At 44.4% G+C, this 25,064-nt stretch overlaps 1 protein-coding gene across 1 annotated transcript in view; it reads right to left on the reverse strand.

Annotated features, from left to right (window-relative positions):
• Window positions 1–800: 800 nt before the first annotated feature.
• The window catches only part of STX1B (syntaxin 1B), a 102,771-nt gene continuing 78,507 nt past the window's right edge, over window positions 801–25,064 (reverse strand). Inside the window, exons 2-10 of the mRNA XM_077447228.1 lie at window positions 21,174–21,248; window positions 18,491–18,590; window positions 15,349–15,423; window positions 10,074–10,147; window positions 9,859–9,967; window positions 9,109–9,182; window positions 4,307–4,444; window positions 4,115–4,225; window positions 801–1,208 (exon numbers count right to left, since the gene is read on the reverse strand). Coding sequence (XP_077303354.1) covers window positions 1,128–1,208; window positions 4,115–4,225; window positions 4,307–4,444; window positions 9,109–9,182; window positions 9,859–9,967; window positions 10,074–10,147; window positions 15,349–15,423; window positions 18,491–18,590; window positions 21,174–21,248 — 837 coding nt within the window. The 3' untranslated portion in view covers window positions 801–1,127. The remainder of the gene's footprint in view (window positions 1,209–4,114; window positions 4,226–4,306; window positions 4,445–9,108; window positions 9,183–9,858; window positions 9,968–10,073; window positions 10,148–15,348; window positions 15,424–18,490; window positions 18,591–21,173; window positions 21,249–25,064) is intronic.

A 25,064-nucleotide genomic window follows, 5' to 3' on the forward strand; every position in this document is an offset into this window, starting at 1 on the left:
GGGCGTAACATCTTGTCAGTGGGTAGATTAGTACTGAATATAACACTGCACAGTAAGGAGGTACACAAACCGACGGGAGAGCCAATATCAAGTAACAATAACAGACTGTACGAGACATTTCATGAGTTGTCGGGTGATGTGACACTGGTAACAAAAACTTTGGCAAAGGAATAAAGTAAAAAATAAAAAATAAAAAAAAATACAAAATAGGTGGAAGATCGAGCAGCAGATTCTTCTCCTCGAAATGAGGAATATGGTCACACAATGTTTTTCCCCTACCTATTGCTAATTACTGCAGAAAACAAAAAGACGCCAACACCCCATGGTCAGCATCTGGTCTCTTTTGGCTAGCGATCGGGATCCTAAGACCGCCAGTTTCCCAAGACGGACACACAGCCGACGTACATGCACACTCCCCCCCCCCCCCAAAACCCCACCCCACCGCCCCCGCCTCCCACCCCCTCCCCGCCCCAGCACGCTCACATCACCACCAACAAAACGAAAGAGATTCGGGCGGACGCGTACACACAAGACTTTGGCAAGTAACAGAAACACACTCAGCCACCAGTCAAGAAAAAAGACTAAAGAAAGCGCCAGGTCGGACCCTCTGCCAACACAACATGTCCGGGGGTCCCTGTGGAACACGTCCAGTAACGACAAATACAGTTGGTTTTTTTTTTTTTTTTTTTAAACCTTGACAGACGGGTAACAAAAAAAAATTATAATAAAAAAAAAAAAAAAAAAAACATACGGGTAACAGACATTTAAGAAAAAAAAATATTTGGGATTTTTTTTTGGGGGGGGGGGTGCATTTTTGCTCCCCAGCAACTGTGGGTGACAGTTGAGGATTTGGCTTTAGGTTGACGTCAGTTAACACCATTGACGGGAACAGATTGACTTCTTAATATGCGCCCAGCCAGCTTGGATTAGCTGATGGTAACCTAACTCCTGAGTGAAACCCACAGAGGCAAAAAAAGGGCTGACGCACTCACAGCTTCCTGATCTGTGCGTCAATTCCAATACTTGTCATGTACATAATATTGTATCTCTTTTTTTAATCTTTTTTTTTATAATTCACTATCTTCTTTATCTCTCCTTTTAATCTGCATTGTGCGTTTTGTTTTATTTCAGAATCCCAGCGTCCCTCCGATAGAGGAGGCCAAGACAACACCCAACACAACACAACAGATGATGATCATAATTTTCTTCTACATACCCAACCGCCATCAGAAGCATGAGGGGGGGAAGTAAAAAAAACAACGGATGGGAAGGAAGGGGCAGAGATAGAAACCGGTGGGAATGAGGTAAGGGTGACATAGGAAGGGAACGAAAAACATGGAAGAGTGGAGGATGGGAAACATAGGAAGGAAAAGTAAGATAGGATTTAGGGCAAAGACAGAAGACAAGAAGGGGAGGAAAAGTAAGACAAGAGCGTGGAGAAAGACAGAACAACATAGGAAGGGGAAACCAGTAGGTGAGGAGAAAGGAAAAGAACGAGAGGGGAGAAACAGGAAGAGAAAAAAAAGGGAGGCAGAAAAGGAAGAATGAGATAGAGAAGAAGAAGAGTGAGGTAGTGGAGGATCGGAGAAGAAGAGTGAGGTAGTGGAGGATCGGAGAAGAAGAGTGAGGTAGTGGAGGATCGGAGAAGAAGAGTGAGGTAGTGGAGGATCGGAAGGGCCCGAAGTGGGAGGCAGAAAAAGAAGGGTTTGACAGGAAGAGAAAAAGTGAGAAAGTGAAAAATATGGAAGTGAAAAAGATGAGATAGGAAGTGCCATAGAGGGAATCAGAAGAGGAAGGAAGAGAGAGGAAGTGGAAAGAGAGGAAGTAGAAGAAGCATGCCATAGGAAAGGCAGGGGAGAGAGGCAGAAGAGAAATGATGAGAACGGAAAAAGAAGAAAGAGTAAGTGAAGTAAGAATACGATAGGAAGGGCCAGAGAGAGGGGCAAAAGAGGAAGAATGAGATAAGAACAAGAACAGACAGGAAGTGGAGGAAAGATAAGATAGGAGGGGCCCGGAAGAGAGGTAAAAGAGGAAGGGTAAGACAGGAAGAAAAGAAGAGAGGATGTGGATGAAGAATGCGATAGGGTAAGGGAGGTAGACAGAAAGGGAAGGGTGAGACAAGACAGAAAGAGAGAGATGAATGAGATATGAAGAGCCAGGGAAAGAGGCAGAAGAGAAAGGATAAGACAGGGACAAGAATAGCAAAAGGAAACGGAGGAAGAATAAGATAAGAAGAGCCAGAGAAAAAAATCAGAAGATAAATTTGTGAGGCAGGAAGAGAGAGGAAGTGAAGGAAGAATGAGATAGGATGGGTCAGTGAAAGAGGCAGAATATGAAGGATGAGATGAGAAGAGAAAAGAAAAAGAGAAAGTGGTCGAAGAATAAGATAGAATTGGCCAGGGATGGAGGCAGAAGAAAAAGAATAAGACAGGAAGAGCAAATAAGAGGAGGTGGAGGTTTGGTAGAAGTGGTAGAAGTTTGAGATAGAAGTTTGGTAGAAGTGGTAGAAGTTTGAGATAGAAGTTTGGTAGAAGTGGTAGAAGTTTGAGATAGGTGGGCCAGAGTGGCAGAAGTAGAAGAAGGGTGAGACGGGAAAAGGGAGACAAAGGCAATGAGGGAAATAAAAAAAAACAGAAGAAGAGTGGCAGAGAAGGAACGTAGTCAACAAGGAAAAGTGAATCATAAGAAGGATAAAACAGGGGAGAGAGCAACACAGAAAAGGTGATAAAATGGCATAGAAGAAAGAGGGACACAAGAAACAAGTAAGGAAGAAGGGACACACAGGAAGAGGAGAATAGAGGCAGAGGTAGAAGGATATGGATGTATAATGTAGGTGGAATAAAAGGTGTTGGAAGATGAAATCAAAGAAAATGAAGAGAGAAAAAATAAGAAATCGTCAGAAGTATTACGTGGATAGAGATAGGCATAAATTTAGAAAACAGTCATACCAATATCTGTAACTGCTTATATCTACCAGGCATGTCCACAAAAGGTTGCCTACATGAACACGATATTTCATCTTTACATGATTTCTGCTGAGCTACATCAAAACTCTCTCCTAATCTCTTATATCCCGTTGGGCTTCCTGTAGTGGGATCACATTGTCCATCTAAATGTTCCTGCCCCATTTTGACCACTCCCACTATTTCTGGTAGATTTTTCGTCATGTATAAAATATCAAAAGTCCAACGTGAAGAGTGGAACCTCTTTGTGGAAAGTGTTCAGACCCAAAAACTCAAGAGCAGAAATGTTGGAAATCTGGAGTAGTACAACTTTCTAATATCTAACAGAACCCAACCGGACAAATGTACCCAGACTGGCGGACTATGAAAAGAAATTGCACTTTTAAAATGTGCTTTGGTGGGGGGACAAATATCTCCTTTTGGTTTGGCATTTACTGTATTTATTTATTTTTTTACTGTGCCTTAACCTATTTTCTCATCTGTCCATCCATTTAAGCTTTGGTTTTACATCTGTGGATCCACTAGGCTTGCTTCTGCACAGTATAAAAGCCAGAGCGAATTTCACAGATTTGGATGGCCAAATCTGAATCTGAATTTCAGTGTTATTATTGGTGGTTTGCATCTCCAAATGGCTCTAATAGGGACTGAAGACTTCTTTAAAGGTGGTTTTTGCCTTATATCTGTTTCTACTGTTGACAGGGTATGCTTAGCTTGACCGCCAGGGCCACCAGGTTCCACCTTTCTATCTTTGTTAGAATTTCGAAAGAATTTTCTTGCGGGTGTTTTGGCCCCATCCACCTATCAGCCAAGGCTGCCGGGAGCTTCTTCAACCATTCTACACAATTATACACCGTTTGATGCTCTATAATACATATTTTCTTGGAACCTGGTTGGATTCCCATTGACTTCAATAAAACACCCAATTTAAAAATATTGAATTTGACTTTTTTTTTTTTAAGTATTGGCAAATGAGCCGATATTTTAATAGTTCCCTCATCTCTAGGATCTACATGTCTTGGGAGCCTCCCAGTTCCCCCCAAGTAACATAATGTGTGCCCATCTATCTACTGCATATACAGTTAATTTTTCCTTCTCTATATCTGCCATTATTTCTGGTATAAGTGTCTTGTGTCCATCATGAAATCACTCACCCTTCGTGCTTTGCTCTGATATTTCACAGCTTTCTTGGTATCAGACACCGCTCGTTCCACATAGTCCACGGAGTGCTCCACATTATACTCAATACGGTCTATCATCTCCCCCTAGAAAGTAGGAATGGAAAGAGATTAGATAGGGCCCACTGACTCACTCAGGTCACCAGTGTCACTTCGTTGTCCCCTCACCTGACTCTCCACGAGCATAGCCATGTCTACAAACATGTCATGCAGCTCTCGAATGCTATTTTCCAGCTTTATGATCTCGTTGTGTCGTGTCTCAATCTCGTTAAGAGCTTGTTTGGTCATCTGGGAGTCCATCTTGATCTACAGTTGGTGGAGAGCAGATCAGTCAGATGTTACATTTCGGACAGGTATTTATGTGCTGTTTATAGTCACTTTTTTTTACCAAATAATTTTTATTGTAAGATATAGTCACTTCTTTGTTTCAATTGAATGCCATAAGTGGGACTAGATATAAAATAAGTAGATCTCGCATTGAGATCCTTAATGAATGCCACAACAATAAAATGAATTAAAAACTTATACACCAAATGGTATGGTTAAAACGGTAAAGTTAAAGTGTATCAAAACCCCAAACCAAAAAAATGTAACATATTGCAACCTACCAGTCCTTGGTGTGGTGGTTGCATTTGTTTTCATTATTAAGCTTCTTTTGCCTTATTTTCACCAGGTAACCCTGCAAATAACACACTTCCCTGGATGGTTATTCCTCCACTGTGTCTATGAAGGAAACCCTGGCTATCACCCTAGGCAGCTCTCCTGATATGGGCTACAAACATGTCCATATCTCTTTATCTCCATTACATGGTGGGGCAGGGCCATTGATAGATTGTAGAAGATAACTAAGAAGGAATGTTATTATTATTATTCAGGATTTATATAGCGCCAACAGTTTACTCAGCGCTTTACAATATAAAAGGGAGACAATACAGTTATAATACAATAAAATACAAGAGGATGAAGAGGGCCCTGGTCAGAAGAGCTTACAATTGAAATAGGGTGGGGCAGGTGGTACAAAAGGTTGTAACTGTGGGAAATGAGCTGATGGAAGTGGTAAAAGATTAGTTGGAGAAGGCTTCCTTAAAGAGATGAGTTTTCAAGGATCGCCTGAAGGTAGCAAGAGTAGGGGATAGCCGGACAGGTTGAGGTAGCGAGTTCCAGAGGATGGGAGAGGCTCTGGGGAAATCCTGGAGAATATATTCTTTTGTGCCGCTCACAGGAAGTTACAAGGATTTCCAGCAGGATCCACAGGCATTGTCTCTAATTGCTGAAAATGCTTAAAAAAAATGAATGCTGCCACCACATCTAAGGACTGTAATCTGCAATATATTACATTTTTGTTCTTGGGTTCAGTGATCCTTTAAACCTTAAAGAAGATGTACAATACTCCGCAAATATTTTAGGCCGGTGTGAAGAAATGCTGTAAAGTAGGAATGCTTTGAAAAACAAATAGTTTTATTGTTATCAATTTACAGAATGCAAAGTGAGCGAACAGAAGAAAAATCGAAATTGAATCAATATTTGGCTGCATGTTTGGGGTCATTATCCTGCTGTAGAATACATATGGGGGCAATCATATGCATGGCAGATAAGTACCTTCCTGTTTTTCTCAGCATTGAGGACACCATTGATCGGACAACGCTGAGGACAATAGATGTAGTGGTCGGCCAAGGAAACTTAATGCAGCAGATGAAAGATGCTTACTTCCCTTCCATATTGGAAGATGTATAGCAGTGCCATCAGCACAGAACTGGTGGGACCCAGGTACACCCATCTACTGTCTGGAGAAGTCTGGTCAGAAGTGGTCTTCATGGAAGAATTGCAGCCAAACAGCCATACCTCCGACATGGAAACAGAGCTAAATGACTCAACTATGCCTGAAATTATAGGAACTAGGGTGCAGAAAAATGGCAGCAGGTGCTTTGGACTGGTGAGTCAAAATGTGAAATATTTGGCTGTAGCAGGAGGCAGTTTTGTTCACGAAGGCTGAATAATGAGTGTCTGCAGCCAACACTGAAGCATGGTGGAGGTTCCCTGTAAGTTTTCCGCAAATGGAGTTGGAAATTTGGTCAGCATCAATGGTGTCCTCAATGCTGAGAAATACAGGCAGATACTTATCCCTCATGCCATACCATCAGGGCAGAGTGTGATTGGCCCCAAATCTATTCTGCAGCAGGACAACAAACCCAAACCTACAGCCAATGTCCATAAGAACTATCTTCTGCGTATAGAAGAACAAGGTGTCTTGGAAGTCATAGTTTGGCCCCCCCACAGAGCCCCGATCTCAACATCATGGAGTCTGATTGGGATTTAATGAAGAGACACAGGGATTTGAGGCAGCCGACATCCATAGAAGATCTGTGCTTGGTTCTCTAAAGCCCCATACACACTATCAGATTGTCTGCTGATTTTTTTCTTCACATTTACCAAAACCATATAATATGAGGTCAAACCTTAGGTGTTTCAATTTTTATGCAATCAGGCTGGCCCTTGCACTACATGGTTTTGGTAAATCTGAAGAAAAAATCAGCAGACAATCTGATAGTGTGTATGGGGCTTAAGATGTTTGGAACAACCCACCTGCCAAGTTCCTCCAAAATCTGTGTACAAGTCTACCTAGAAGAATTGATGCTGGTTTGAAGGCAAAGGCTGGTCACACCAAATATTGATATGATTTGGATTTCTCATCTGTTCATTAACTTTCCATTTGGTTAACTGATAAAAAAATAAACTATTATCACTTCTATTTCTGGAAGCATTCTTAATTTTCAGCAGTTTTGCACAACTGTCTTATGCGGCGTACACAACAATTGTAATTTCGGCCAGCAAAAGACCGATGAGAGCTTTTCATTGGAAAATGCGACCGTGTGTATTCTCCAATGGAATTTAGCTGGCCGAATTCCCGCCAACACAAAATTTGATAGCATGTTCTCAATTTTCCCAATGGAAAAACTTCGGTGTATGGAATTCTGACACGCAAATACTCACGCATGCTCAGATTCAACTACGAGATGGAAGCTATTGGCTGCTAGGTATTGAACTTCCTTTTTCTAGTCCCGTCGTACGTTTTGTACGTCACCGCATTCTTGGCAGTCGGAATTTGGTGTGACAGTATGTAGGCAAGACAGTTTGAGCGGAATTCCATCGGGAAAACCATCAGAGCTTTTTCCGACGAGAATTCCGATCGTGTGTACGCGGCATAAGACTTTTGCACTGTAATTCACAGACTCTTTTACAGTAATAAACTGATACTTGCAATAGAATCAAATACTCCTGGCATGATTATTCATATGCTGTAATTTGTTAGTTCATCAGTATTATCTCGTTAGAGCTACTATGTCAACCAGTGATAATAGAACAACGTTGTCAGATTTCTAGTTCTTTTTCTGAGGTTCTTTAAAGAAGGGTCATCACTCTTGCCTCATTAGCCTCACTAATATACTAATATGCGGTGCTATCGGAATCAGGGATCTTGGACACTGCATACGAGATATCACAAGACTTCCTGATTTAACCTGGACTGAAGATGAAATTGCCACTTCAATAGCAGACCTTCCATGGTAACGATCATCTTCTGCTGCAATCATCTGTAATCAGCCAGCATCACCATTCTAAGCTAATCAAACATGATTTCTCCCTTTGCTTGTGTTTGCATGTAAATGCTCATTAGCAGTAAGTCAAAAGGCTTATTTAATTATACAGTTTCCTCATATACCCTGATGACACCGGGGTTTCTCTAAAATCATGCATTTTGTAAGGATTTGCTCAGAGCGAGGTCCTTCTAAGATGATAGTTTCTGCGGCCAACAGAAGAATAAAGAATGTCCTGGTAACCTCTTTGGGTTTTCACTGGATCTGATAAAAGAAATGAGTAGAGGAAGTCTTGCTGTACAGGGAGGCAACAGTTTACCCGCAAACCGGCCTCCCTCAGCCTGTAGGCAAGTGCAGTCTACTTTCTCCACTTCAGATGGTGCTCAACCACCGCTGCATTGCAGGAGAAGAGGAAGTCAAGAGGAAAATGGTTTCCTGGGTCACTGGGGAAACATCCTGGGATACAAGCCTGAAGCAGGTGCAGTCTACTTTCTCCACTGCAGGTGGCGGTCAACCGCAGCAGAAGTGCTGAGAAAGAGGAAGTCAAAAGGAACATGGTTCCTCTATGGTTTCCTGGGCCACTGGATAAGATATGCAATTGGATAATGCTGACCCATGTGACTCTAGCAGTCATGTTGGGTCAGGCAGAGCCTATTTAAGTCATTGCTGGCTCCCGGGCTTGGTGCACATTTCGCATGTGGGTAGTGTAGGGACAGGTCACCCATCTGCCAGGGGCAGTGATTACAGGCAGGGAGAGGTTCCAGACAAATAGGGAAAAGATAGGGACATGCCATCCTTCGTGGAAACCTTCCCATTTGGGTAGGGACCGGCCAGGCTGTATTTCGCCCCTCAAGACAGATGCTGTCGGCACATCTGAAATTTTCTCTGTGACACAGTGCTGTTATATTGTGTGAGTGCCCCCAGTCGGGTGCCTTCCTGCCGGGTTGTAGTGAATTACTGGATTCTGCATTAATACAAGTTCTGTTCTCTACAACTTGATCTCTGTGTTTACTGGCGCCGCATCGTGCTGCACCTCCCCACAAGCCCAATGGCTACTATTTTATGGTCAAATTAGCATTTATGAAGGGGTTTCCTATTCGTTAAGAAGCTGTGTGTTTAGTGGGATGCCAGACTGCTGCCTAATGGGCTTTACCCTTGTTACCCAAAGTGTCTGAATGGTTCAAACAATCCCCCCACGTTACAACCAGAGAGATGCTCCCTGTCACCCTTCTATACCTTTAACAAAATCGTGGGTTTCTGATACATTGTAATGTATTTGCTTCCTCTATACTTGGAATCTCTTAATAAACAACTGATCATGGTTATTACACTGCACACAACCCTCCCCATAGTCCCCTCAGCAGCCCCATTACACACGTCATCTGTGAATATGGCCAGCTTCCCGCTCTCCAGCATGTCTTCCAGCTCTTCATTGGTCGTAGTTCTACCAGCTGTCAAGAGAAATAGGTGTTACAAGGATTCCAAGCATCAGTAGGCAAACATCAGATTTCCCACCATCTAAAGAGTCTATCCAAATATGCCCACATGTCCTTGGGACTTTTACAAGCAAAAGTCCAAACCTCTTGTTACCATATAATCATCACTGTAGTAGGGATCTACCAATCAGTAAAGTCTAAGCTAGCTTAACTACACTGTCCTATGATGCACCCGGCATGGAGTCGGTGACAACACAGCAATGTTAAATGAAAGTGTGTCTCAGCAGGTGCCCCCCCAGGGTTCCAGAGGCCTTTAGCAAGCCAAGGATGGTCAAACCATTGTAATTCATTCAGAAATGGAATGGTGTTTTGTGGAGAACATCCTTTTAGAAGGAATATGTAAAAAATACTCATGCCTGCCCAAACAGCATAGCTCTAGCATGGTTAAGGATGTGCTTTGAATCCTAGACCATGGACCAGTCCAATCACCTTCACTCGAAATAATTTTGCGTTCCTCCCAATCCTACAAACTCTCCATCCCCAATCAGCTTATAATTGAGCAATTGGATCAACCAAAAATAAAAAAGTGACCTCCCAGATCTGGAAACTTTGGACAGCTATGTGGACAATGATCTTCTACCTTCCAAAAAGCCTAAATCCCTTAAATCCCATCACTCATCATCATACATACTGATTTCCAGCTGTCTCTGGATGCGGTCCTTGCAGCGGTCTCTGTATTTTGACTGCGTTGCATTGTACTCTGTCATCACCTCCACAAACTTGCGGGACAGAGTAGAGTGCTGATGAAAACATAATGAAAAGGAACAAAAAGTGGTTCTGAATCAAAAGGCAAGGGAGACCAACACTAAAGACATGGCAACACGCTAAAAGCTTCTCATTGGTTACCTGTGTTTTCCGGATACGCAGGTCGGCCGAGGAGCGATTCAAACCCTCTTCCTGCTCAATGCTTTGCTCAATTGCTACAACAAATGGAAGAGATGATCATTAAAGGGCTTAAAACCACCTTCTATCCACGAGCTGAAGGTATTTATTGCTAAAGTTATAGTGGACTTTTGACAGGTACTGCTCAAAGGAGCTCACAATCTAATCATAAAATAGGACCCACAGCTTGGTTGGTTTAGGTCAGCCATGGTTCTGTAGAACCCTAAGGTTCCTCCAGAGGTAGCTGCTAGTACTTTGAGCTGTGGCTAAGTGATCTGCTATCTGATGGTGCCTGCATGGTTCTGAGGCCAACAACTTTTGGCATGACACCAAGGAACTTTTTAGCTGTCTAAAAGGGGAGCATAATTCCTTCCGATCCCCAGATCGCCTAGAGGCGATTCAGTTCGCATTGTGCGCTATACAAGTATTTCATTCATTCAATGATATGATCCATTCTTTCAAATGACGTCCAATGTAAAGCCTGGTACACAGTAGAACTTTTTTTTCATTCAACCCAGCGGGCAGAATGAAAAGAAATCTGAAGAGCTCAGGAGGAGATCCTGTACTAACAATCTGATGTTAGTACAGCAATCTCCCCGCTGAGCTATTGTGTTCTGACGGCGGGGGGGGGGGGGGCATCAGAACACTGGTCTCAACCATTGGCAGAAATCGATGGAGGCCGATCGGCAGACCTTTTTCGGTCATGGCCCTTTGACAGAAGCCAGATGTTCAGCTAGCTACTGCCGGACCAGCTGCCATACACACGGCCCAAATGTCGGCCGGTTTCCATTGAACCGGCCGATAACGCCCAATGTTCAGCCCATGTGTATGAGACTTAACGGGTATTCTTCTCACTGTGAGGAAGCACCTCTCTCATGACGAAGAGGTAAGTGGCCACTTTTTCAATGCCCAGAAACGTTAAGGCATACCTCCTTTTTACTGACCACAATCTAAGGGGTTCCTTCACTCAAGGCCAGTGCAAGGGTTTGTGTCTACTCAGACAAAGGTGCATTTTCAGTACAATAAAATTCCACGTATTCTACTTATTCCTTATATCAGGGACCCCATCAAAGTTTACCCTTACATCAGAGATCCCCCCAGGGTCCCCCTGTAAATGCAAGTCCACATAACAGCCCCCTTAAATCAGAGACTCCCATCAAAGGTCACCCTTACATCTGAGGTATATCAGAGTCCTCATCAAACTCCTGCATAAGATCAGCGTCCCCCCTGTACATCAGAGTTCCCATCGCAGACTCCTTCATATCAGAGGCCCCATCAAAGTTAACCCTTGCATTAAAGATCCCATTTGAATCCCCTCGTACATGAGAGTTCCCACGAGAGCCCCTTATGTCAGAATACCCATCAAAGTACCACATTACAATCCAGGCCCCTCCATACATCAGAGTTCCCTTATATCAGAGACACCGTCAACGTTCCCCCCATACACCTGAGATCCCCCTGACATCAGAGTCCCCGTCAGTGTCCCCTTGTACATGAGAGTTTCCATCAAAGTTTCAATATACCAGAGTCCCCATCGAAGTCCTGCATAATATCAAAGTCCCCCTGTACATCAGACTTCCCATCATAGCCCCCTTATATCAGAGACCCCCATCAACATTCACCCTAACATCTGAGATTCCCTTTACATCATAATCCCCATAAGAGTCCCTCTGTACATGAGAGTTCCTATCAGAACCCTGCATTACATCAGAGCCCCCCCCCCCCTTATAGCAGAGACCCCATTAGAGTCTCCCCTTACATCAGAGTTCCAATCACAGCCCCCTTACATCACAGCCCCCTTACATGAGAGTCCTCATCAGAGCCCCCCTTGAATCGGGGACACTATCACAGTTCCCTCTTACATGAGAGGAATGTGCTGAATTAGGCCTATGGGGCATAGTTAAAGTATAACAAGGCTGGGTGTTGCTCAAAGCGATGTTCTGCCAACATCCCTATAAATACATACAATACCCAATACTAAACCCCAATGGGACTTTTAAAGGAAGAATGAGATTTAAAAGTCCCATCGGGGTTTAATATTATGTATTGCATAGGCCAAAGTTTGGAGACCCCCCGAATTGGAGCAAGGGGTGTTAAAATATGATCCACATCGGGTGCCCAATACCCTAGGTATGCCACATTCTTTTATCTATTCATTAATTATTACATTCTTAATTATATACACATCATCCCAGACTGTGATCTGTGAATGTAATCATTTGAAGCCGGGGTTCCCCTGAGACCTGAAAAGCATTTCAACGGTCCCTCTGGGGTAAAAAGAAATTGAGAAAAGGCTAGTCTAGGTAGAAGCTAATGAAGTATGTGCTGTGAGAATGATGCTCATATTTCTACAAACTATAAAAATAAAAGATCAAATTCCTTAAATTACATATTTGTAAAAACTTTTTTTTTTTAATGTGTGACAGGTCCTCTTGGAATAAGTTCAATGATATAAAATACATTTCAGAGCAGAGTGCAGTACTGAGATCTGCCAGAGGGTGGTGCTCCTGTCCTATATCACATTGCAGTCATTTGGCAGCGGCTGCAGACTCGGCGCATATTTTACAGAATGGCGGGATAACCGGCACAGATAGGCGCAGAGACGTGCCTTTCCTGCCAACAAATAGGCATGGCACGGATCCCACAGGGATGGGAGGGAATGGGCTCTGGGTTAATCATTACAGTTAAATCCCTGATTATCATTTAGATGTAAGAGAATAATATTATGATATTAATGATATCATAATATTAAATGATATTAAGAATATCCTCTGAAATGATCAATGTTTTCTGTTGCCTTCATTTTGGTGCTGAATTTTTAGGTGTAGATGTTTCGCTACTGGCATTTTCATGCAAAAAAGTTTAGTGGGTAATACGGGTACAAGTGCAATCTTATTTCTTTATTATTTATCATTATTATTTAATATTATTTATTATTATGACTTTATTATTTCTTGTTATTTATTTATTATTTAATATTATTTATTATTACGACTTTATTATTTCTTGTTATTTATTTATTATTTATTATTATGACTTTATTATTTCTTGTTATTTATTTATTATGTAATATTATTTATTATTACGACTTTATTATTTCTTGTTATTTATTTATTATTTCTTGTTATTTATTTATTATTATCTATTTATTATTTCTTGTTATTTATTTATTATTTTTTTTAAAAAACATTTTTTTATAGGTAAATCAAAATCAAAAGAAGAAAAAAACAAAAAAAAAATTATATATATATATATATATATATATATATATATATATATATATATACCTAGTATCTCACAAAAGTGAGTACACCCCTCACATTTTTGTAACTATTTTCTTCTATCTTTTCATGTGACAACACTGAAGAAATGACACTTGTCTACAATGTAAAGTAGTGAGTGTACAGCTTGTATAACAGTGTAAATTTCCTGTCCCCTCAAAATAACTCAACACACAGCCATTAATGTCTAAACCGCTGGCAACAAAAGTGAGTACACCCCTAAGTGAAAATGTCCAAATTGAGCCCAATTAGCCATTTTTCCTCCGCCGGTGTCATGTGACTTGTTAGTGTTACAAGGTCTCAGGTGTGAATGTGGAGCAGGTGTGTTAAATTTGGTGTTATCGCTCTCACTCTCTCATACCGGTCACTGGAAGTTCAATATGGCACCTCATGGCAAAGAACTCTCTGAGGATCTGAAAAAAAATTATTGTTGATCTACATAAAGATGGCCTAGGCCAGTGATGGTGAACCTTGGCACCCCAGATGTTTTGGAACTACATTTCCGATGATGCTCAGCTACACTGCAGAGTACATGAGCATCATGGGAAATGTAGTTCCAAAACATCTGGGGTGCCAAGGTTCACCATCACTGGCCTAGGCTATAAGAAGATTGCCAAGACCCTGAAACTGCAGCACGGTGGCCAAAACCATACAGAGAGAGGTTCAACAGGACAGGATCCACTCAGAACAGGCCTCGCCATGGTCCACCAAAGAAGTTGAGGTCACGTGCTCAGCGTCATATCCAGAGGTTGTCTTTGGGAAATAGACATATGAGTGCTGCCAGCATTCAGAACGAGCACACCATCTCCGGCTGATGTCTCATGTCCTGATTGGATAGATTGATAGCAGTGCATGCCATTGGCTCCTGCTGCTGTCAATCAAATCCAATGATGCGGGCTTCAGGGGGGGCGGAGCTGAGTCCTGCTGTCTGTGTCAACAGACGCAGCAGCAGGACACAGGAGCGTGGGGGTCCTGTAGGAGAGTGCTTCTTTGATGGGACACTCAAGAAGAGGAGCCAGGAGTGCTGCTGAGGGACCCCAGAAGAGGAGGATTGGGACCACTCTGTGCAAAACCAACTGCACAGTGGAGGTAAGTATTGCAAAACCTGAACCTTTACAACCCCTTCAATGGCTGTGTGTTGAGTTATTTTGAGGGGACAGCAAATTTATACTGTTATACAAGCTGTACACTCACTACTTTACATTGTAGACAAGTGTCATTTCTTCAGTGTTGTCACATGAAAAGATAGAAGAAAAGATTTACAGAAACGTGATGGGTGTACTTACTTTTGTGAGATACTGTATATATAATTTTTTTTTAAATATATTTTATATATTATATATTTTTTTTCCAATTGTGATCATTATTTGGTTCCGGTTTATGGGTTTTATTGACTTTAAAGGCAAAATACACAAATTCAATTCATAAAAGATGGGAGCTGTTTTGTCCTGCCAAAGCATTTGTACTTTTTCTAGCCAGTCCTGAGATTTACACACCTCTGCCATACAAAACAGCCCTGTTTGGCAGGATGGGAGCCCCCCCCCCCCCCCCCCCCCATGAGTGAAAAGTAGAAGCAGCAGACTCATAGGCTCATCTCTCTGTCACTCTGTTCTTACCTCCTTATCAGCACATGGGTACTACAGCACACCTGACTGGCTCCTTGTGCTGCTTCTCCTTCTACTAGTCTGAGCTCTGCTGTGTGGGCTATTAAGGTATTTACACTGCTTGTATTACAAACAAAAATGTATGCAATGGTTTATTAATGGAATACGAGGTTGAATTCCTTTGTATCTTTTCTATCTACTTGACATTCAGCTGTAATAGTTTGTTTTGTTGTAATGGTTAAATGTAGGAGTTACACAAAGATCCATCTCTGGTTCCCCCCCATCCCGGTGCTGAGCCACCGAGCATTGCATTGTGGGTCTGCTGCACCATAATTACGACACCGGTGGACTGACCTTTCAACTTGGAGCGGACTTTGTTGGCCGTTTTCTTGATGTCGGCCGTGAGATCCTCCAGCTCCTGTTTAGTTTCTGCATGAAAAAAGCATAGAAAAATACAATTAGGTATGAAAGATATATTACAGAGGCAAAGAGCATTTGCTCTGAGCACAACAAAGTAGAAGGATCCATAAAGTCCCAACATGACTCATTTCTCGTCTGGGGCTAAAGCTGACCACACACACATTACAATCTGATTGCATATTCTCTGTACAAGCTCTTTCAGATTTATTGCCAACTATGTAATTCGAGGGAATGCAGAATGTATTCATTTAATAAGCAGTCAGGAAGTCCTTCTCGCCACATATTGGGTGGTCACTATAAAGCAGATGGTACAATTAGAGTGTTATCAATGGATGTTGCTCACGCTGAATGTCGCTCCACCCCCCGTGTTTTTACCCCTTCTTATCCTTTTCACTGGGTTATCCACAAGAACCATACTCAGCGAATCCAGCGGTGGTCTGTAGGGATCTGCAGTTTCCCACTCAGCACAGAGTTGCCATCTTCTTCTCTGACATCATCGGGAGCCGGCTCCCTCTTCTAAAGAAACGAAGTAGCGGTGCTCAACCACACTGACCATTTGGAGCTGGGAATACCGGTGATCTGGCTAGAGCACCTCCACACTCCATATAGCAATCAAACAGTATAGTCAAGCCGGCCTCGCCCATTAGATATAAATATTTGTTGGCTACATAGTAAAATACAGTGATGAAAAGGCTAACGTGTTTCAGCTGTAGAGCCTTACTCAAGTAAGATGAGTAAGGCTCTATAGCCGAAATGCATTAGCCAGTTCTACCCTGTATTTTACTATGTAGCCAATAAAGATTCATATCTATGGATGACACAGAGTTGCCAGCTTGACTATACTGTTCAATTGGCTCCCCCTTCTGGGTTCTTGCAGCCGCTTCCCTGATGAAGCATGTGCACCACGGTGCATCCTCAGGGGGGTGATTGCAAGAACCATGAAGAGACATCCAGCCTCAAAATGATGTGCCATTGCATGAATAAAGTACTCCAAGGCCTCCAGCAGTGGTCTGTAGGGATCTGCAGCTGCTCACTCAGCGTTGCCATCTTCTTCTCTGACATCATCGGGACCCGACTCCCTCTTCTAAAGAAACGAAGTAGCGGTACTCAACCACCCTGACCATTTGGAGCTGGGAATACCGGTGCTCTGGTTTGAGCACCTCCACATTCCATATAGCAATTAAATATTATAATCAAGCCGGCCGGTATAGTGCAGGGATCCGGGCACGGTATACACAGAGTTCAGTGATCAGGGCACGGTATATACAGAGTGCAGGGATCAGGGCACGGTATATACAGAGTTCAGTGATCAGGGCACGGTATATACAGGGTGCAGGGATCAGGGCACGGTATATACAGAGTGCAGGGATCAGGGCATGGTGTATACAGAGTGCAGGGATTAGGGCACGGTGTATACAGAGTGCAGGGATTAGGGCACGGTGTATACAGAGTGCAGGGATCAGGGCACGGTGTATACAGAGTGCAGGGATCAGGGCACGGTGTATACAGAGTGCAGGGATCAGGGCACAGTGTATACAGAGTGCAGGGATCAGGGCACGGTGTATACAGAGAGCAGGGATCAGGGCATGGTTTATACAGAGTGCAGGAATCAGGGCATTGTGTATACAGAGTGCAGAGATCAGGGCATGGTATATACAGAGTGTAGGGATCAGGGCACAGTATATACAGTGTGCAGGGATCTGGGCACAGTATATACAGAGTGCAGGGATCGGGGCATGGTATATATACAGAGTGCAGGGATCAGGGCACTGTATATACAGAGTGCAGGGATCAGGGCACAGTATATACAGAGTGTAGGGATCAGGGCATGGTATATACAAAGTGCAGGGATCTGGGCACGGTATATACAGAGTGCAGGGATCTGGGCACGGTATATACAGAGTGCAGGGATTAAGGCACGGTATATGCAGAGTGCAGGGATCAGGGCACGTTATATACAGGGTACAGGGATCAGGGCACGGTATATACAGGGTGCGGAGATCAGGGCACAGTATATACAGAGTGCAGGGATCAGGGCAGGTATATACAGAGTGCGGGGATCAGGGCACGGTATATACAGAGTGCAGGGATCAGGGCACGGTATATACAGAGTGCAGGGATCAGGGCACGGTATATACAGAGTGCGGGGATCAGGGCACGGTATATACAAAGTGTGGGGCTCAGGGCACGTTATATACAGAGTGCAGGGTTCAGAGCACGGTATATACAGGGTTCGGGGATAAGGGCATGGTATATACAGAGTGCGGGGATCAGGGCACGGTATATACAGAGTGCGGAGATCTGGGCACAGTATATACAGAGTGCGGAGATCAGGGCACAGTATATACAGAGTGCGGAGATCAGGGCACGGTATATACAGAGTGCGGAGATCAGGGCACAGTATATACAGAGTGCAGGGATCAGAGCACGGTATATACAGGGTGCAGGGATCACGGCGCGGTATATACAGGGTGCAGGTCCTTCTCTGAGCACACCACCCAGATGCCCCCCCATGATCACCCCCCCCAGATACCCCCACTCTGATCACACACCCAGAACCCCCCCCCCCATCGCTCCACTCTGTTCACACCCCCAGATCCCCCTCCATCCCTTCACTCTGATCACACTCCCAGATACCCCTCTATCCCTTCACTCTGATCACTCTGGGCACCCCCCCCCCCCGTCAGACCCCCCCTTCCATCCCCGCACAGCATGGCGCTCACTGCTTGCACACCATCGGGTTTGGCATCCGCCCATCACTCCACCCTCCTCTGCATGCTTGGGGACATTCTCCCTGCTTTCTCAGTGACAGCAGCTAAATAGCAGGCAAACTAAAACCTCCACACTGTGCCCTCTCTCCTACCGCTGCAGCGTGGAGGTTGTAGTTTGCCTGCTGCCAGGCTGCCTTATGGTGGTGCTGACCCTGTCTGCACCCCTCTAAATGTTGCACCCAGCTAGAAGAGAGAAGGATCCTCTATATGGGGCTTAAGAGCAATAGAAAATATTTACTTATATGCAGCATTTCCAACCTGCCTTCCCTTAAAGTAGACCCTCCCCATCGTCCGCTGGCACTTACTCTCATCAGGATTTGGAGCGGCCAGGATGGCGCTGTGCTGTTTCTTCACCTGCTCCACATCTTCTGAGAGCTTTTCTATACAGCCCCGGATCTCTTCCACCTGTAGACAGAGAAGCACAGTCTTTACCTCTCTTGGCGGGAGTAGAGGAAAGTTACGGACCGCTGGTTGAGGGACGTTAATATTAATGGAAAAGTGTTGAGGGAATTAAACCTCTTTATTTACACTCCTTAGCTGTAATTACTTTAATTTGTCATGAGCGCGGCAGTGACAGGTGAATTCCGCGATACCTCGAGCGCAGAAATTTTATAAAGGTGCCAGCTAGGAAGGAAAGAGTGCCGAGGACGGTGATAGGAGAGACGCCATGATTGATGTCTGAATTAGAAGACAATAAACTACGGGGGAAGCTAATAAGGTGGACTTGGAAGGGAAGAAGGCATGGCCTGCAGGAGGGAAAGCATTCACATAATAAGGCAGAAAGCAACTCAATCTACAAATCAAACAACTGGATGGCCCAACGTAGGAGGGCAAATTCTACACATCGAGACTACGCATGGGTGCTCAACCTGTGGCCCTCCAGCTGTTGCAGAACTACAAGTCCCATGAGGCATTGCAAGGCTGACAGTTACAAGAATGACTCCCAAAGGTAGAGGAATGATGGGACTTTCACAACAGCTGGAGGGCCGCAACAGCTGGAGGGCCGCAACAGCTGGAGAGCCGCAACAGCTGGAGGGCCGCAACAGCTGGAGGGCCGCAACAGCTGGAGAGCCACAACAGCTGGAGGGCCGCAACAGCTGGAGAGCCGCAACAGCTGGAGAGCCGCAACAGCTGGAGGGCCGCAACAGCTGGAGAGCCACAACAGCTGGAGGGCCGCAACAGCTGGAGAGCCGCAACAGCTGGAGGGCCGCAACAGCTGGAGAGCCGCAACAGCTGGAGGGCCACAACAGCTGGAGGGCCGCAACAGCTGGAGGGCCGCAACAGCTGGAGAGCCGCAACAGCTGGAGGGCCGCAACAGCTGGAGAGCCGCAACAGCTGGAGAGCCGCAACAGCTGGAAAGCCGCAACAGCTGGAGGGCCGCAACAGCTGGAGAGCCACAACAGCTGGAGGGCCGCAACAGCTGGAGAGCCGCAACAGCTGGAGGGCCGCAACAGCTGGAGAGCCGCAATAGCTGGAGGGCCACAACAGCTGGAGGGCCGCAACAGCTGGAAAGCCACAACAGCTGGAGGGCCGCAACAGCTGGAGGGCCGCAACAGCTGGAGGGCCGCAACAGCTGGAGGGCCACAGGTTGAGCACCCATGGAAGAGACACTCTTTTTAAGAAAAGGGGTGGACACCTTCAAAACCATCTGTCTTCCACAATTAATGTAATTTTACCATCTCTATCCTGGCGATTTAACAATTCACCTCTAGAGCTGTGCAACTTAAACAATTAACACCTACATAGATTTCCTGACACCAAGGATGGGATCATGTCACTAGAATGTGGTGGTGGTTGTTGTTTGTCCAATCTGGTGGTTGTTTGTCCAATCTGCTCTTGGACAAACAACATCTTCCTTGACCCATTCCATGGTGATTGGATTAAGGCGGCTGTGCTACCTATATGGATATAAGGCTTGGGTAGGTGACATGAAGGAGTGACTTGAAGAAGTTATGTAGGCAGGGGCAGTCTACTTTCTCTGCAGGTGGGGCTCTTCCACAGCAGCACTGCAGTTGGAGAGGAAGTCTCAACTCCTGTCCTCAGGACCCACTAACAGGCCAGGTCTGCAAGATAACTGAAATACATCACAGGTGATATAATTTGCTGCTCAGTGATTGCAGAATTCTAGTCTGCATCTCCCCAAGGAAATACTTAAAATCTGGCCATATAGTGGGTGCTGAGGACAGGAGTTGAGAACCACTGGTCTAGAGGAACATGGTTCCTCTATGGTTTCCAGTTGCACTGGGGAAGTTATTCAATTGGATGTTGCTGCCCCGTGTGACTCTGGCAGCCATCTTGGGTCAGGCAGAGCCTATTTAGGGACCTGGCTTCCAGGTTTGGAAGGCGTTTTGTAAGTGGGTAAAGTAGGGACAGGCACCCCGTCTGTTAGGGTCAGAACTAGCGGCAGGGAAAGATTCCTGACAAGGAGGGAAAGCACATCTTTTTGCTTGGGGTAGAGACGGTCAGGCCGCACTAACAGGTGCTGTCATTTCAGCTCAAACCTGCTTTTTACAGGCTTTGCGATCTGTGTTTCCCAGTTGGGTTGCCTTCCCACTGGGTTTTTTGTGAACTGTTGTTGCATTATTTCAGTACAAGTTATTTCATCAAACTTGGACTGTGTGTGTTATTGCCTGCAGCACCGTGCTGCACCCCACCTAGAAACATCCATAGATGGACCCCGGCAGTTTTTAGGGTTTCTATTGGGGATATCATTTCTTTACTCCTTGTCCTGGAGGCCAGTAGGAAGTGAAAATTCCAAAGCTAAAGTTCCCTTGTAAATAGTTGTTACCATAACTGGTGTCCACATTGGAAAACTTTTCTTCTATTCCAGGCCTGGTGACATGGTGGCCTGGACATATAGAGAGGATAAAGTTTTCAAATTGGGACACACAGTGGAACACAAATCATTCCCCACTCTATGCAAAAGAAAAATAAGTTTTAGCTATACCTTAGGCATACACACATAAACAGAAATTAAAGTGGAACTACCTGTTCAAAGAATTCATCCATAAAATGATCCCGATCCACATGTACGATCTCCTCATCGTCATCGCTGTCTTTAGCCTGTAAAGGAATTCGGAAAGAGTTAGAGCCGACACAACCCATGATGGACCCTCTGCTCTCATCCAGCCCCATACACACTCATCAGTGCTGGGACAAGGGGTGGGAGGGGAGGCTGCCCCCCTAGGCACCATGGTTTCACGTGTGTGTGGGGGGGGGGTGCTGTGAGCAGATTGAGGGGAAGGAGACTTGTGTTGGGAAGGGCAATTTGAGGGGGAGGCAGGGGGTAAGAATTGCTAGGAGTGGTGATTTAGAGGGATTTGTGCTAGGAGGGGGGATGGGGGAACATCCGAGCTCTAGATGACCTTGTCCCGACACTGGCACTCATACCCGCAACACACGGCCACCTATACATCTGTGCCATTGATGACGCCCATATCAACCATATTGTATGGATCTCACTAAAGGCATTGCAGGGGGAGAGGAATTTAAGAGGAACATAATTCTTCTATGGTTTCCTGGGTCACTTTTTGAAGCTATCTGATTGGATGCTGCGCTCCCCATGTGACTCTAGCAGCCATCTTGGGTCAGGCAGGGCTTATTTAAGGCCTTAGCTCCCAGGCATGGTGCGAATTTTCCATGTGGGTAGTATAGGGACATGTCTGAAAGGGACAGGGAAAAATTCCAGTCAAGTAGGGAAAGGATAGGGACACACTATCCTTCTGGAAACCTCCCCAGGTGGGCTCAGACCAGCTAGGCCACATTCCCCCCCCCTCAAGGCAGACGCTGTCAGCACTTCTGAGACCTGCTGTACTACACCTTGCTGATACTGCCGTAAGTGTTCCCAGTCGGGTACCTTCCTGATGGGTTTGTTCTGAGTTACTGGATTCTGCATTAATACAAATCCTGTTCTCTGCAATCTGACCCAGTGTATTGCTGGACTCAAAAAATCCTTCTGAATTTTTCCAACACTCCAGCTATATATGGAATGACCATATTACTCTGCGTGTTCTGCTTCTCCCCTCTATTTGATGGTCCCTTGTCTTTGCTTGACCTTGTGGATGTTTGTGGAGGCCTTCAACACCATCTGTCTTCAACATTTCTTGCCAATTCATTATCCCTGTCTTGGCAATTAGATAACACACCGACAGCCATGTAAATGGAGGAATTAACAACTATGATGCCTTCCTGACACCAAGGATGGGATGATGCAACTAGCAGGGCTGTCTTTAGGGCAGGGCAAAAGGGGCAGCTGCCCTGGGTCCTGTCATTGTTGAGGGCCCAAAGCAGCTGTCCCATACTTGCCAACTATCCCAGTTTAAATTCCCTTGTCCCTTGAAGTTTTAGTCCTGTGCTGTGTCCCGATATCTCAGTGTGAAGTTCTGGTACTAATGCTGCCCAGCTCTGCCCTATTGTTGTATACAAGTAACTCACCTGCAGACCCTGTGTTTACATGTAAATAACCGGCATTCATATGTAAATAGCAGCAGCATTAGTAAGTAAATAGATGCGGCCGGCTGCATTGATATGTAAATAAAGGCAGCATTCATATGTATATCATGGTCCCCTGCAGTGAGGTGATGATGTGCTGTAACCTCTAGCAACTAATCAGTGAGCCATAATGTGTGCTGTAACCTCTAGCAACCAGTCAGTAAGCAGTAATGATATGCTGTAACTGCTGAAAACCAATCACAATTTCTGCTTGATCTGATACAGAAAACTGATTTTAAGTCTAGCTGCTATTTATTGTATGTCTCAGAGCAGGTGGAGAGGGAAATTGCATGGGGGAGGGCGGCCCAAGAAAATGTTTGCCCAGGGTCCAATCAATGTTAAAGACGGCCCTGGCAACTAGTATAGGAGGGTTCCTCAACTTTCAAACCTCCCATTCTGTTTTTTGGACAATCAACGTCTACACATTTCATGGTGCTTGGATTAGGGTGTCTGCGCTACACGTGTGGCTATAACTGGTGCGGTATTTTCCTGACACTCATCAAAACTGAAAAAGTGTCTTGGATACACTACATAAGATCTTAAACATATAGAATAGCCTCTCTCCACCGTTTCAACACAGAGGAACCCTTGACATATCTTTCCGGTCACAGGGAACCCCTACTAATAATTCCTATATATAACTCATGATACATTAGTGTGATGGTCAGTGGGAAGAATGCTCCTTACACTTGTGGACATTGAGAAGAAATACCACTTAACAGATAGCTACAAATATCAATGGTGTCAGTGGGAACTTATCTGACAGGCAGAAATTGCTAATTGCTCAAGAAATCCCTAGCAACCTCTACAGCAGCCTTTCTCAACCTTTTCAACACAGAGGAACCCTTGAAATAGTTCTCTGGTCTTGGGGAACCCTCTGCTAAAAATGTGAAATCTACAACTCATGATACATTAGTGTGATGGTCAGTGGGAAGAATGGTCCTTACACTTGTGGTCATTGGGAAGAATTACCCCCTACAGATAGCTAAAAAGATCAATGGTGTCAGTGGGAACTTATCTGAGAGGCAGAAATTGCCCAATGCTGAAGGAACCCCAGCAACTTTTGGAGGAACCCTGGTTGAGAATCACTGGTCTACAGGAACCTTGGGGTTCAATGAAACCCTGGTTGAGAAAACTGATATAGAACAATCAACCCTTTGAGGACCAAGGGACGTATTTGTCCCATGTTTTTAATTGCCTGTATCATCTGATTAAGAACTTAAAATACTTTTTTTTTTGGTTTGAGTCAAAGTTCTTATCAACAAATGGATCTAACTTTTTGCCAGTTATTTCATGAAATGGCTTAATTACAGAAACTGAAGTGTACTGTAATGGAAATTTTTAGGTTCTGTATATAATTGTATTCTATTTTATATGTATTGCACGATGCCCTCACTGTGCACACGGCACTAATAATGTTTTCAGTACATGTTTTGCATTCTTTCAAGTCCTGATTAGAATTACCCTGCCTATGTAACGCCCCTTGTTACCATAAACGTACAATTGTAATATTAATGTGATACCTACGTAATCATGTGTATAAAAACCTTCAAATGCGTCATAATAAAGGAGAACGGTTATTTGGAAAGATGCTGAGCGTATCTTTTGTGTCTGTTCCCTACTGCAGTAGTTATTAATTTGGAACCACTAATCAATATGAGGATAGGAGTTGCCTATCATCAAAATATCCATTTCAGGACGAACTTAAAAAAATGTTTTTTTTTTTACGGTAATCTTATGGTCCTGAAAGGGTTAATGTGACTAATTACTACTAGATATGCCATTACCTCGATAAATGATAACTATTACAGACATTTCTGATAACTTCTCATGACTATGATTGCTTCAACTTGAGCAACTCATCTCTTCATCTTTGAAGCACTCAATTTTGTTCTACATTTAAAGCAGCCTTTCTCAACCTTTTCAACACAGAGGAACCCTTGAAATAGTTCTCCGGTCTACGGGAACCCCCCCCTGCTAAAAATTAGAAATCTACAACTCATGATACATTCGTGTGATGGTCAGTGGGAAGAATGGTCCTTAAGCCGCGTACACACGGGCGGACTGTCTGGCCAACTTAGTCCGTCGAAACACATTTCAGCGGACAGTCCGCTCGTGTGTGGGCTTCAGCGGACTTTTTCAGCGTGCAGTCTGGCGGACTAAGTATTTCGGAATTTCCGTAATACTGTCCGTCATACTTTGGTTTCAGCGGACAATCCGCTCATCAGTAGGCTAGTTCGACGGACTAAGAATGGCGCATGCTCAGAAAGGATTTACACGGCGAAAGGTTGCATTGCTGTGTATTGGACTTCCTATTTCTAATCCCGTCGTACGCGCTGTACACGTCATCGCGCACGCTTTCGACGGACTGTTTGTGCATCCGTGTGT

Source organism: Lithobates pipiens, unplaced genomic scaffold, assembly GCF_037356315.1.
Source record: "Lithobates pipiens isolate NorthernLeopardFrog02 unplaced genomic scaffold, aLitPip1_a1.2 Scaffold_22, whole genome shotgun sequence".
NCBI lineage: Eukaryota > Metazoa > Chordata > Amphibia > Anura > Ranidae > Lithobates > Lithobates pipiens.